General features: G+C 37.9%; 1 protein-coding gene across 21 annotated transcripts in view; it reads right to left on the bottom strand.

The window, feature by feature from the left end:
• ESRRG (estrogen related receptor gamma) overlaps nt 1–15,506 on the bottom strand; it is a 632,553-nt gene that overhangs the window by 221,868 nt on the left and 395,179 nt on the right. Inside the window, exon 1 of one of the 21 annotated variants that reach the window (XM_025927778.2) lies at nt 7,047–7,534. The exons of 19 other annotated variants lie outside the window; for them this stretch is intronic. In XM_025927778.2, coding sequence (XP_025783563.1) covers nt 7,047–7,102 — 56 coding nt within the window. In that variant the 5' untranslated portion in view covers nt 7,103–7,534. Of the gene's footprint in view, nt 1–7,046; nt 7,535–15,506 lie in introns of those variants that run through there. One more of the 21 variants, XM_025927779.2, reaches the window with a different exon arrangement.

Here is a 15,506-nt window from a genome sequence, read left to right as displayed (position 1 = left end):
AAAATAAATCCCTTTGTTACTTCCACAAAAGCAGAAAGATCTGAACAAGTTCAAGTTATACTCCTTTTTTGTGTGTGTATGCAAAACTCATGATTATCAATGCTATCTGCATTCCCATAGAGTTTTAAAGAGAAGGAAGCAAGCAAGCTGGTTTTCATTACACTTCTATTAGCCATCCATCTCTGGTATAATATGAGAATTTATCGGTAGCTTCCCTTTTATTTAGTACCATCTTAACCAATTGTTTGCAGAGAAGGTGTATGAGGAAGCAAAGTCAAATTGACACATTTGTGATATGCCCGACAGCCTTCAGTATGCCCAGTATTAATTTGTTTTCTTTGGCTAGGTAAGTGTTGCCAAAGCATATTACACATAATGTGTACTTCCAATCAAAATGATGAAAAGTATATATGCAGTTTTGTTTCACTCAAAGAAACATGAGAATGCACAGAAGAATGTATATGACAAAGACTGCCTTTCATAATTAAAATATAAATTTAGTTTCAAGTTCTCTCTCTCTTTTTTTTTTTTTTTTTTTTTTGTACAATGTAATCTAATCTTAGGTAGGCTGTCCATGAGTTTAACACTGTAAGTATTAAATAGATTCTAAGTGCCAGAGCCATGGCCATAGATTGCATTTCTAATGGTCAGTGCTGAATGTTACATATCTATATTCAAATGCACAGAGAGATCTATGCCAGGATATTGAAATGGACTTTAATTGACCAGTGAGAAGTCAATTTATTTAAAACTGCACCTTTTCTTTTAATGCTCTGCCCTAGTGAGCTCTCTTCCAAATATACATTCATTGCCATAAATTATGATGGCATAACATTTGAAGGAATCAAAACATAAAAAGCACATTTCCTCCAAACATTTAAAAAAAATGTTTGATTAAAAAGGGGAATGGATACATGCATGTGCCCCGCATGCACGCAGACACACACACACACACACACACACACCCCACAAAATTGAAATCCTTTCAATTTGATGGTTTTGTATAATTTGCTAGAATTTGGAAAAATACTGAGAAATATTGTCCAAATCAGGAAAAAGAAACACCTGGCACTTCTGTAAAGAAAAAGTAGAGAGGAAAGATGTGTTTGCTAAAACTCTGAATGGAAATTATTTTTAGCAGCTGAGGTTTGCTGGATCGTAGAAAGTAGAAGTCTAAAATGAACTGGAAACCAGAATAAGATGCCAGGTAAATCCTTCCAAAGGCAAAGCCTGTCACTTATCACCCTCAGATAATAAAGAAACTAACTTGGGTCTGATGGATTGGCATAAAGAAACAGCAAGATTTAGAAATAAAATAAAATAAAATAACAACAACCAAACATTAAATGGGCTCAAGGGTTATACATACAAGTAAAGGTAGGAAATGAATCTGGGAATTTAAACAAGAATATAAATAAGAACAAGAATTAAAATAGAAAGTGCAGTGAGGTAAATGTTCTCTCTCAACACTCATTCAGATTTACTAAGCAAAACCACAGGTCTCTAAACTTACCTCTTTGAGTAAAATTCAAAAATACTAAAATCTGTGATGTACTTTAGAGAAATATAACGCTCATTAGTCTTCTATAGTGGCTTTCAGCAAGAAAAAAATAAGAAAGTGACATATTTATGTAATGCAGACAAATAAAAGTTCTCTTTTGCATTTATTTGGGAGCTATCATGTTTACATTCAGATATATTTGTCAAGCCTCTGTATAAAAAAAGAATGCAGCCAAGATCTGATTCAAAACTATTTCTTGGATATGGGCCCACGCCATTAAATTATGCCTTTAATATTAGTAGCTTATTTCCTATTTTACAAATATTTATGATTACTAGATATTGAATTTAGGAATGATCATAGTTAGAAAATCCATGAAATCAGAAACAAATTTACTTATTAGGTTACCTGTTACCTGTGTTTCTATACAGTTCAACCAATTCAGTTTAAAATCGGGACCTGGCAAATACCTGAAATCCCAGCTCCAGGTTAAAATCATGCCTGGCAAATTTAGCTGGCAACTAATTGGTTAGAAAAATACTTGAGATTCACTTTGTCATATAAAGGTATTATGAACACTCTTAGCAGCATATCTCTATTCTACGCATATACATCTTCCCTTATAGGTCCGTACTTCATTCATACCATACAGGCAAACACACACATGTGTGCATACTACCGACTGCTTTGGATTTTAAAGTGCCGTGTGTGTATTTGTGTATTTATAACTGTATAGACCGTGTACACGCATACACACATGGCTATGAAAATAATCCATAGCAAAACACATAAAATGCAATAAGAAGAATGTCAAGCAGCAGAGATGCCTGGTGTCATCACTGCACTATCAAATATACACATAAGTATGATTGGAGAAAGAGAACCTAAATATTTCACTGTCAGAGAATGTAGAGAACTGCAATTCATTTCTATCTCCTGTGCTTTAGGACAATGACAATTTAATACAAGGCCAGTGGATGTAAAAGAGATAAAAACTGAACACACTGGGCCAGTGTAATCAAAGATTTTCTCCAGAGAGCTGGCTAGGGCCGGAGCTCATATGCACTTATAACAGATCAACGTTGTATTGTTTCTCTCTTCCATGAATTTGCGATGAAGCAAAATTTCAAGCAAAGCTTATCTACTGCAGTGACTTTAAAGTTCTGTCGAAACACCTCAAATGCTCTCCTCTTATTTCAATGCTTAATAGGTGGTTCTAGAAAGTTTATTTGCTATTCATTGGTTTGACAGAAATCACTGCTATCAATTGCCACTTGTCTGACAAAGTATCAACCATAAGCAGGGATTTGAATTTGTTTTATGAAATCACATAAGCAAAACCTTCAGGGCTGCGCAGCACTTTAAAAGTAAAACAAAGAAATATTTTCTTTAGTCACTAGGCTAAAACAAATGTTGAGGAATTTTTCACGAGGGATACGGACTTGAGACTGGGAATTATGCCTACCTTCCAAAAGAAGGGTCTCTTCTTTGTCTATAGTTCTTGCAGGAGTAAGGTATTGTGAAAGTATTGTTAAATAGACTCATAGAGAAGTTACCTGCCCTCTTTGATGAATAGCACCATGTATCTAAAATTAATTGCAAAAGTATGGCCCAGCTAATGAGATGGTCCTTATCTTTTCTCAGCAAAGGAAGCACAAGTATTTTTCTGCTGGCTCAATATTTTATAAAAATGCCTAAAGTGTTATTAACTAACTAAAAATCTGATTAAAAGACCTCAAAGACACAAATTATCGTAAATTCTAAAACCTGGAAAACCTGGAGGTAAGCCTGATTTCCTATATTATTTCCTTTTTAAACCTTAATTTCTTTTCTTTTTTACTTCGAAAAGAAAACCAAAAAAAATCTTTTCTTCAGCTTCTATTAGCAATTTTAAAAGCTGAATTACAATATCCTTTTTTATAAGATGGTCAGTATACATTACAGGTCAGATTAAATCAAAGAAATATATCAAAGGCCGTCAATTTAGAATTAAAAAAAAAAAAAAGAACAATGATACCTTATTGGGGGGAAAACACTGGAAAAATGATCATCCATGCAAGAGAATTAATGGATATCCACAAGGGCTTTGCTAATAACATGGGTTAATTACCGCTGCAACACTAGGCTCAGTAAATAAAGCAGCAGTGCCATAAACACATTAAGATGAGAAACCATCACTATAAGAACCAGCCAACACTATCACCCTTGCCTCTGCCCAGGAAAGGGAAAGCTGTATTCCAGCCCTTTCTGTAAAAGGAGGATTTCTAAACTTACCACCAAATGTATATAAGGTAATACATAAATGCACTGACACAAAGGGCTGGTGAAACATGGGGGGCCCATCATTTCCTCACCACTCCCATTCAATATTTATTCCATTAACTCAGGGACACCTATTTTTGCTTATTCCTGGGAGAAAAATCATATGTTACATAATACACACTGTCTGGACATAGTTTGGGATATGTACAGTGGTTATTATATTTTCAGAAAAACAGAATTGATCTGTTCTCTTTAGTGCTGTGATGGGCAAGGTTACAAGACTCTCCAGTCACCCCTAAGTGCAAGCTAGTTGTCACTTCCAGCAATTTACAAAGAAATCATCTGAAAACCCCACCTACACCCCCTAGCTTTAAGGCTGCAGGTGTTTTCAACAGATTTACACAATAAAAACAGGAGGAAAAGTAGTATGAGCTCCAAGTCTGGAGTTTAGGTATTCTGTCTTAGAAAAATAAACTTAAAGTATCTGTTCACAGTTCTCAAATAATATCATATCTAAAGTGACTTAGGCAAGCTCCTCTTAAAAAAAAAAAATCGTATCTGCTCTGATTTAGGCTTTCTGTTGTTGTTGTTACTGTATACATTTTTCCTTCCTGCCTATTTTTATCTCATATATTTTGACATTCTAGTATTACTTTTGGATAGTTGTGTTTCAACCTACGTTAGCTTTTAACAAGGAGAGATGAGGCCAAGGGGAAAAAAAAAAAAATCAAAACCCTGACACAGAAAGAGTGGACCATACAAAATAAAACTTGTTTAGCTCCAAACAGGTATTTCAAAACACAAATCTGTTTCATTTGCAATGCCTGGATTTCAACCATCAGGCTGAATTCACTAAACTGTTCCCTCCTCGCCTTGCCTGTTTTCGAGTGTTTCAATTGCCTTTCCTTCTTCCAACAGCTGTGACAACTGTTAAAACAGTCAGTAAAATTAAGTCCGCTCTATAATCCTGTAGTCAATGTTACATTTTAATCAGAGGTTGAAAGGGATTCATGTGATGAGCACACTCATTTAGAATGATTAGACGGACACATATGTCAAAATGAGCAGATATATTATTTTCATCTATTTATGCTATCAGTTATTACTGCTATTAAATGTGAAACAAGCTTTCAAGTATTATGCTCTTTAATGTGCTGGCACATTTCCTAAAATAAAAAACACATAGCTATAGGTTAACATTTTAGGCTCTCCTAATGGTGGTCAATAAATTGTATGAATCTTTTTCAACAGCCTCCAAAACAGAAATTGTCTAATATTTTCCTCTGAAACTGCATAACTCTGGTTTCATTTCTGTGTATACACACACGTGATAGGGTTTAACCCAGTACAATTACTATGAATATTAATAGCATGTATAAATTCTGTGGTTTATTAATTGAGACAGAGAGGCAGATGCGTTGCTTAGCATTAGATCTTTCTGTCTGTCCAGTGAACCACGTAACCATCAGAACTGCATCCAGACAATAAATCTGTATTTTTTAAAGATGACTTTTAATTGAGCCAAAAAGAAAGCTAGTTTGAATCTTGCGCCAAAGCCAAAAGGACATGTGCCCTGATTTCATTTAAATGCATCTGCTTTAAGAGGCTTATCTAAACTAATTATTCAAATTAGCTATAAGAAGTTAAATTCAAGAAAACTACTTTAAAAAGAAGCCTCTGGGGGATTTTTAAAGTTTGTTTTGTTTATTTATTTATGGGAGAAAGTTCAGAATCTGGGTGAGCTTGGATAACGCCTCCTTCCTGAGAAGACATTTAGACTCGCCGATTCTACAGCCCAGGTGCACCAACCTTCAGACTACACTTGGGTGGGCAGTCCTACCTTTGTTTGTTTTTCATTTTTATTTTCACACAATTTAAGGTTGTTTCTTGCTTCGAGTGTTTCAAAGTGTAGCAGGCACAACCTTCCAATCTTTCAGTTCCTCCCTACGTCCATCTCTTGGAGACTATACCTTGCGTGAGTGTGTATGTGAGTGTGTGCGTGTGTGTGCATGCACGTGCGAGTGTGCATACACATCTATGCACACAGTCACACTCATACAGACACGAGCAGGCACTAAGACTGCAAATCACTTTTCATCTCTGACTTAATTACAAAGCAATGCAATATGCAGTCACTAAGGACAGCTAGTGGACATCTACCTATAATGCACTACCTCGTCTTCGAGAGTTTTAGATTTTCTTCACAATCTATAGAGAGATGTTTGCCAAGAGCACTCTTTTCAGAATTATAACAGTTGGTATTACTGTAATGTGAAAGCAAAGCAATATAACTGACTCAACAGAAAGATGATCCAGTGACAGCTCCCGGGGTATACTAATATTTTATCTTAACAGTGCGTTGAAATTAAGTTTATGACCTACTCGTTTACTCAAGAATGCCTAATTTACTTGTCCTACCCCCCATACGCTTCTCCCCCACCTCTAGGGTTCCAAATACATATATATACCCATATGCATAAAGATATTCATAAATATGAATTAAACTGCATGCAAGAACAAAAGTACTTTTCTCTATTTTCTGGACATGAAGCATGGCACAAATCCACAATCTGAACATCGTCTATTCAAGGGGAAATTTTAAAAGTCACTAGTGTTTCTTCTTTAGTTTTTTCTCCCCTTAAATATTTATAATGTGTGAAAATCTCATGTTACTTAATGGACTGATTTGTCAGTTAAGTGCCGACTTAACGCTAACCATGCAAATAACATTATTCTAGCCCTGAATTGCATAGGGCTAGTTTTTAAATTGTTCTCTGAAGGAGAATTAGTAAATGTGCAATTTTGCCTCTAACTCTGCGCGGTAAGAAATGACAGGGAGCTGAAAATATCTGTCAAACTGCAAATACATAAGAGGCACTCAATAGTATAAATCATTTTGAATATTGTATTTTAAAACATCTTTCCTTGGGAAAATGGGTCCTAGTAAAAGATGCATTTTAACAGTTCACTAAGCATTTGTGCCAAGTGCCTATTCTTAGCACCTGAATAAGAAGTGACTGTCACACAGCTGTTTTACTGACAGTCACTGAGCTTTGCCTCAAAGGTAACATTGTAGTCAGAGAACAATTCTCGACTTACTGAATTAGGAGATCACCCTCAACACAAAAGGCACAAGACAGACACAAACAAGCACTCGTGCACACAAAATACCCAGGGCATTACCTGAATCAGTGTGCAAAGATACATTCCGTCCACACACACACACACCTCCCACGCGCACCCCCACGACGAGTTTTAAAAAAGGAAAGAAAAAGGTACCTACTCTTCCTCGTAGTGCAGGGAAAAAGATTCAGGAAGGCAAAGTTCTACCGAATCCATGTGCGACCGGCAACCATTATTTGTGCACCCCAGCTATAAATCAAAGTTTCCTTGACAAAGCACAGTGCAATTAACACAAATGTTCTCCTAGTGACAAGCCTATAGGCACAGCCAGTTGGGACCAAAGCTCTCACACTCTCCTAATCAAGGACTTAAAGCCCCGATTGGAGCTTATTAATATGAAGTAGGGCTTTACATATGCAGTCCCACCGGCCCAGCCGCGCAGCCGATTGGGGGGCCTCTGCCCAATCAGGAGGGAGGCGACGGGAGACTGCACGGAGCGAGCGGAGCCAGGCAGGTAGGCAGGGTGCAGAGAACCGAGGGGACTGAGAACCGGCGGTGGGAGAGAAAAAGGGAGCGGCGACGCTAGCGATCGAAACGCTCCCAGCAGATAACTGTGCTCTCCTCCCCCCCTTTCCGTCTGTCTTTCTTTCTTTCTCTGGGAAGCTGCAAAAGAAACATAACTAACTTAACTCTCTAAGCACTGGAGGGATTTGTCTTTGGTTTCTAACCTAAGACCTACTTTGCCTTGAAAAGAAGAACTCACGCACACTCTCAGTTAATTTGGGAAAGGATTCCGCGGAAGGTAGAGAATTAAGTTTGTCCTGCCGTTGTGTGTGTTTTCAACCCCTGGGGGCTGCTTCGCATTTAGTGCTGTACTTTCCCATTTATTCGTAATCGCGTCTTTTCCTGCTTTCCTGATACATACTGGGCGTTTTAAAAATCAAAGGCATTCTTCCAAATTGTTCGGGCATGTGAACCCCTGGGATCGTCATCTCCGAGGCGGAATGCAGTTTTGCACAACTACAGAAGAGGAAATAGTGCATCAGTACAATTTGAGGGAATGCTCATGCAAATTATAAGTGTAATAAACATTTCTTTACCTCCTGCCTCCCTACATACAGATATACAATGCATAGCTTTTCAACTGCAGGACAGATTGGCTTCTCCAGTTACAGGGGTGGGGGTCTCAGGGCTGTAGGGGGAAATAGTGCATTAAATCCATCTCTGCACTTTACAAAATAAACACTGCATTTGGCCGGGGGGGGGGGGGGGTGTGGAGAGCATTACTACACAGTGCACTAAAAGTGTTCTTAATCATATACTTATTTCAATACAAGCTTCCAAACTGGGAGGCATATACAAATATATGATTTTACCCAAAACATCAGTTTCCAAATAAAATGCAGTGTACGTATTTGTGTCTATGCATAACACACTCTGAATGCTTTAAAAAAATCAATCCAGAAGCATTTTGTAAATCATCACAGAGTCTGGCCACTACAGATGATAATTTAGGAAACTAAGAATTCTCAATCAAAAGTGTTGTTTTCTTTCTTTCTTTCTTTCTTTTTTTTTTTTAACGTGGTGTAAGAAGAGAAAGGCATTTTCCCTTCAATAATGTGTAAGGCGTTTTAGTTTCCGTATAACAAAGAGTTTTCTTAGGTCCTGTTTTAAACCACAGTCTATTTTATACGACCAAACGTATTGGAATAGATACCAACTATTTATGACAAGCTACTACCTTACGGAGATTGGAAGACCCACATTTTGATACAAGTCAGCTCTACTGCTACCAACCTTTTGCATCTTAAGTGTTCCATGATATAAATAGTATAATCTTTGAGATCAAAATAAATTAGTTCAGATATTTGCTGTGAGTTGAAGTCACTAAATCAGAACTCAACTCTCTCTCTCAACCCTTTCAAATTTTCTAGGTCTTTAAAAAAAAAACAACACTAAAATAGAACAGCCACATTAAAATTCAGAATGTAAAAATGACAGACATGATTTGGTCCCCCCACAGAAGAAAGCAATTTCCCTGCCATGTATTTAGCCATATCTAAGATATGGGTCTGATTCCTTTTATTTGTGGGCTAAATTCATACAAGTTTTTAGATGAGAACTCACATAGCAAAAACTGTGCCTGAGAATACTGTATAAAAGCAGGTAGTAAAAGCTTAATTACCAGTAGCATTATGCTGTCTATATTGTTAAATGTGAACTCTGCAATTAAGATGTAAATTTGGTTGTGAGCAGTGAATTAAAAGAGCTTTGAGATGTAGAAGAAAATCCAAGCATTCTGCAGACACCAGGAAAAAAAAAAAAAAAGAAAAAAAGATTGGTCTATTCAATCTAAAATGAGACATGTAATCATTTTATAATTAAAAAAAATAAATAAAAAGCCATTTGAAATAGAAACATGATTTTTCTAAAATACAATGAAAAATATGGAAGCTGCATTAGAAAGAAAGAAAAACATCTTTGGTTCAAAGATCACGATCTTCATTTCTGAACAAACTAAAATTCTCAGGGTAATTGATAGATCCAGTTGTACACATTTTTCAGTAATATACCAAAAAAAAAGTTTCTTATATTTTTTCTCAAGACTTTTTCTTTCTAAATAAAGATTATTTAATGTTATTTAATGCACTCAACCCATCTTAAAGTACTTAACACATTCAGATTTTGCACCTGTGCAGAATCCTGTACTGTATTTGGTTTCTTTGCATTATCATGCTGTGACAGAACCTGTTTATTACTCCTTTGAAATGGCTTCTCAAAGACAAGATTTGCAGTTAATTATTTACCGATGGACCTTAAGTCACCACATTTCATAGGAGTTAACTTGTACTTCCTGGAATTTTCTTATTTCCCTTTGGGTACTTATTTGCCCAAGTATGAACCATTTGATCTCATTGGTATATATTTTAAACATATTCAGATTCGTCCGTGTGTAGGTCTTTTCTGTGCTTACAGAGAAACATGCACAAACATCCAGTGTATAGTCCCCACTGATCTTTCACTCACCATATTTCATCAACGCAAGATACAGTGTCCACTGAGCTAGCTGCTTTCTGAATTGCCAGAAGTATACGAGTGTACGTGCACACACGGATCTGGATGCTTCCCTTTGGGAATAGAGCGTTACCTTCACAAGTCAAGGACCTAAGATTACACCTACCGTCTTGAATCCAGTTTAACCAATTTAAAATTTGAAATAATATCTACTGCACTAAACTTGCGAAACGGCTCCCAGAATATTTTATGAACACACAGCTTAGTCATCTCAAGAATCTTCCCCGGCCACAGTTGTCTCACCTTGAAGGGGGAAACAGTGGATAATCACAGGAAACAAACACATCATGAGCAATACTGAGCATAAACCTTTAGAATCTCAACTACAAAGGATACGAGGGAAAAAATGAAACAAACATAGATAAACAGCCTAGAATAAACACATATTGCTAATCAGGCAATACACTTCACAATCTTACCACAAGGAGTCTACCCAAAGCAGGATACATGGAACTAAATAAAAGGACGGTTTCACACAGAGTATTAATAAATTACTTAATATCCATCTATTATGCATCAGGCCCTGGGTCCGCGCATAGTTTCAATCTCTTTTTCCTTAAACGGTGCGGTCAGAAATATCCAAACAACTTCATCCTTAGGCCCTGACTCATGCACAGACACCAGCGGAAAATATACTTCATTTCCATTTCAAAAAAACAGACAGGCAACCAGCAAAACTCACCTGCCAACAAAAGGTAGCTTCCTGTGTTCTATACCGGAAGTTTTACTGTGTTTTAGTCAGAATCATTTCCTAAAACATCCCAACAATGAATCCTTACGTCACTAAAAGATGATGAGAAATGTTCATTCTTGCCATTATTGCACGTTAATAGCTATATTTAGTTCCCATCTTCCTTTTGCGAAAAGGAACAGGACTAATCTGTATTAAAATGTCTATAGTTGTCACGCTATTTCTGAAGCAAATTTGATTTTATACTGCACATTGGTCATCTGTTAAATATTTAAAACTAAACAAGGCCTAACAAATTTAGATTTGCAAATGGCGTTACAATCTACCTTTGTGGATCTTTCCTCAAGACCGTAAAACCTTTAAAAAGCTGCTTAACTTTTTGAACCATCTTCCCTGCTGGCTTTGATAGACTATGTATAGGATAATGTACCATACTGCAAAAAGCAAGCCAAGACTGTTAAAAACTGCTATCTTTCACTCTGAAGGAAAACCCACCGTGAACATCCCTGGGAAAAGAACGCTGATGGGCAAGCAAGAGGCTTAGATAGGAGGATCCCCTCTGCCCTGCTCAGGACTTGGGTGGCCTTGAGCGGGTCCACCTCATTTGTCTCCCCCTACTTTGCTCATCTGTGCTTCGGGAATTCTCTTACGTTGTAAACCTGCTTCAGCACGTACCTTTCCCACGGGGAACAGGAAGACTCCTTTTCGGAATCAGCATGACCACTTTATATCACTACCCAACTGCTATCAATTCATCATACCTCATTTTCTGTTGCCTTTCATTTCTAGGGCACAGGCTTTGATATTTAAATTATTGTCTCGATTGGCAAGAAGCAATCATTTCTACGGAAAGTGATCACTTCCACAGAAGCACTAATAAAAACCTTTCCTTTTGACAAACCTCTTGTCCTATAAATCCATCCCCTTCCCAAATTACCAAGTCCATGTGAAAAGCCCATTCTCTGGGGAGCAATTACCTCACCTCCATAACCCACCAAACTCTTCCCAGTGTTTGTGAAAGTGGGGGAAAAAAAAAGAATCAAAGGAAGAGAAACTGATGGAGGCAATTTGGTTTCTGTTTAATTAATTCGGGATTATTTTACTTTCATTTTGTCAAGCTAATGATATACATGGTAAAATATCAGGAAAAAATAAATTATAAAGTACAGTAGCTCCAATGGGAAAAAGTGACTTTCGTTATGCTGTATTGCCAACATATGTACCCTGGTAAAATACCAAACACATTTTATAGTATCCTATGAGCCTTCCGTAATCTGCATGGCATGTATTTACAGAGCAATAGTTAACATTTTCAGATTATACATTAATAAATGAGTTGCAGTTATATTCTTTCCTGAATGTTAAGCACCATGAGCTAAATGCAGAAAACATTCAAGGTCAATGTCCCGTTTTAGACCTTTTCAGGCGGCTGTAATATTATGATAATCAAGCTTAAAATATTCCTATAGAAAGAGTAAATTAGCCTTTTCACTTGAAAGATGATTATGATAAACAATAAACCTAAGAGAGGACAAAATCCCTATTTTTAAAAGCCATAAATTGTTGACTCAATCATGTGTGTGATAGTGTTGTCCAAAACAAAGGGTAGCTTAACTCTGAGAGGAAGGGGGAGGGGGGCAGTACTGGAAACCAAGAGCAAAGGGGAAGTGGAACAAATATGACAGATTTTAGAATAAAGGAATACTTGCTTTGGTGCCAGTACAACGATCAAATTACCCATCTTAACCTCCCCATTCAGTATCTAGTCAAAGTTGAAAATGTATACAGCCATGAAACATCAAAAAAGCATCAAGTGTGCTTTTCCTGACCTATAAGACTGTTCAACACTCTGTGAGAGTTCTCCTTTCCTATTGCTTCCTTTAACCCCTTTGTCCAAATTTTCGAAGGACCACTTAAAATAAGGGGGGGGGGGTGGAGCTATATAGCATCTGGTGTCCATATAAACAGGCTTAGAGGCTATTACGTTACGGTCTTTCTTTCTTATGTTAGAACTGTCTGACGCACTCTTTAAGGCTCCTTTTTATAAATGAACACATTTAGGGGCACCTGGGTAGCTCAGTCGGTTAAGCATCGACTTCGGCTCAGGTCACGATCTCAAGGTTCGTGAGTTCGAGCCCTGTGTCGGGCTATGTGCTGTCAGCTCGGAGCCTGGAGCCTGCTTCAGATTCTGTGTGTGTGTCTCTCTGCTCTTCCCCTGCTCGCACTCTGTCTCTCTCTCTTTCTCTCAGAAATAAATAAAACATGAAAAAAATTTAAAATATATATATATAAATGAACACATTTGATAGAAATCTGCTTCCCCTAAGCAAGGCAAATTAATTAGGGGTGTGTGTGTGTGTGTCTCATCCCCAGCAGAAGTCAGGAGACTGTGGAAGGCCTCAGTGCCTGCTCTGGAAGCAGGCCTTGGGCTTGGAGTTCAAATATGAGGGACGAGGCTTTGGCCTAGGGTCATGCCACCCATCTGACTCTCAGTTTCCTCTGCTATTAAATGGGAATAACAGTAAGAACAATCTGGTAAAATTGTCATGGGGATTAACAGAGTTTAAAGTAATTTAGCACCGCATCTGGTCCTCTTTGGGAGGGACCATATGACCCGATGGGCCAAGACATTGTGACTTGTGCCAGGTGCCCTCACTTAATAATTTACAGTACTCCCTCCTTACACTCTCCAGAGTGCCTCAGTTTGGATAATAAATTTTACTGTCATCCTACACATAGTGAGCCTCCCATAAATGTTAGCCATGTTATTTTTAAGTCTCACTAAATAAAAGAAGGGATCTAAAGAAATGGCAATGTCAGCTCATGTGGCCTTCATCCTTGACTCGGAGTTCAAGGTGCTTAATACAGAAAAGTTTTCCCCCAGTGAAAAGAGCAGTAACGTTTGCCCTAAGAGGATATGAACTGCTTGCTGGCATACGCGCATAGATTGGTGCAGTATAATGAGGGGGACGAAAGATGTCCCCCTTAAAGCTAACCATTGTGTTTTGTGCATGAGTCTGAAGAAGACAGATCTGGGAAAGTTAAGTGATTCCGCTGACTCTCCACAGCATTCAGTGGTGCATTGTTTACCAGAAAGAAGGGGAGAGAGAAAGTGTACCCTTTCTCTCCCTTTAAGACATTCTTCCACATCCCTCTACCCTAGCAGTTCAGTCAATAATGCTGTTGATTTTATTACTATCCCGAGCACAAGCTCATTCACCCAGGAGTTCCTTTGATCAGATATTCCAAGAACTCAATTTCTTCACAAGGCTTTGCTCTTGTTACATTGAATGGCCACTAATCTATGGCAGAACACAAAGTCTGGGCAACAGGGAATTACAGACAGGGAAAGACCACAGGGATTATGAGTCCAACTTGGTTACCTCGCAGGTGAGAAAAATAAGGCTCAGAGTGGCTAAGAGTCTTAACCCAGGTTTCACACCCAGGTAGTAGAAAAGCTCATATTAGAAAAGATTACATGTCTCCCCTTTCCAGCGCTTTCTTAGTAACAAGCTCTTAATGTTAATCTCACAGTCGTTGACAACACTCCAGTGCAAGGGACTCCAGCTGAGACAGGAGCTCTCGGAGGACAAAGGTCCGAAGTAAGAGCCAAGGGACATCACATCCCAAGAGATAAATACCCAAGTGTATACCAAATTGTCTTTCACTTTCTCCAAAAGCTTAGAAAGACAAAAAGACTCATATATTTAAAAAGCCGTGGGGATGAACTGGTAGAGATAAATTCTCTCTTTTCTCTCCAGGTATTTACTTGTCCTTTCCCGAAGCCATTTGGCCTATCATTTCCTTTAGAGATCCAGTTTTTATTAAGTGGCCACTCCTTTCCCACCTTAACCCCTCCCCAACTGTCATGTGTGAGGCTGCACCAGTTCTGAGGGTCTCCCCAAAGCCAGCAAGGGAACTCAGGAACCAGTCCCGTCAATGTTACAGAAATACAATGAGGATGTCTTGAATGAGTGAGTGGATGAGTGGATGAATGACCAATATTGTTACTTGGTTTACTGCTGCCAAATGTAAAGATTATAATTCAGTGAAATTATTAGAGCAATGTAATAGAAAATTTTAAACGATAAGATGATATAAAAAAATCAGAAGTCAGTGGAGAGGAGGGAGCTGGTAGAAAGAGACAAAAGAGAAGGAAAAAAAAAAAAATGAGAGGACAAGATTTGCTGTTCTAAAGTGCTCCTGTCCTTCCCTAATTAGTCTTCTGAGAGATCACATTCTTCCTCTTTTTTCTCTTTTTTCTGTTTTCCAAATATTCATACTAAGGACTAGATAAGGAAAAACAATATTTATTATTAAAACAATGCTGCCACATCAGTACTTAAATCTATGACCCTCACCAGGGTAACATGAAAACATTTTCTCATTTAACCTGACAGCAAGGCGTTAAAAATCACCATATCCCAGATATGTCCTGGAAACAAATCCTTTTTTTTTATAAAAGTGTTCAAAAATAGCTCTTGTATACAACACAAAAATCTCTATATTAAGGATTCCAGGGTCTCCTTGGTTAAATGTTGACAAGGCTCCCTTGAAGAATGGCCATATAGCTCCATTTCTACACGGCATTATGCTGGAACAGCACTGAATACTGAACACTTTCAGAAAGGAGGTGGATCTCTCTTCTTATGGGAGAGGAAGAAGGGAATTAATCAGCAGGAAAAGACAAAGGTCTTGGCTTTAGGCCACTCTCTTCCTCTCTTTACTGCCTGTAATTCTTTAACCAAGTCCTGCATATTCTGTTTGGTGGTTTCATTCCAAGAGCAAGATACCGGATGAGAACACATCACATCAGGGAGAGCCAAAAACATTTCTAGAAAACCATAGTTTGGA

Source organism: Puma concolor, chromosome E4 (genome assembly GCF_028749965.1).
Source record: "Puma concolor isolate L17-30 chromosome E4, mPumCon1.1.hap2, whole genome shotgun sequence".
Lineage (NCBI taxonomy): Eukaryota > Metazoa > Chordata > Mammalia > Carnivora > Felidae > Puma > Puma concolor.
This window is presented reverse-complemented; position numbering and strand designations above follow the sequence as displayed.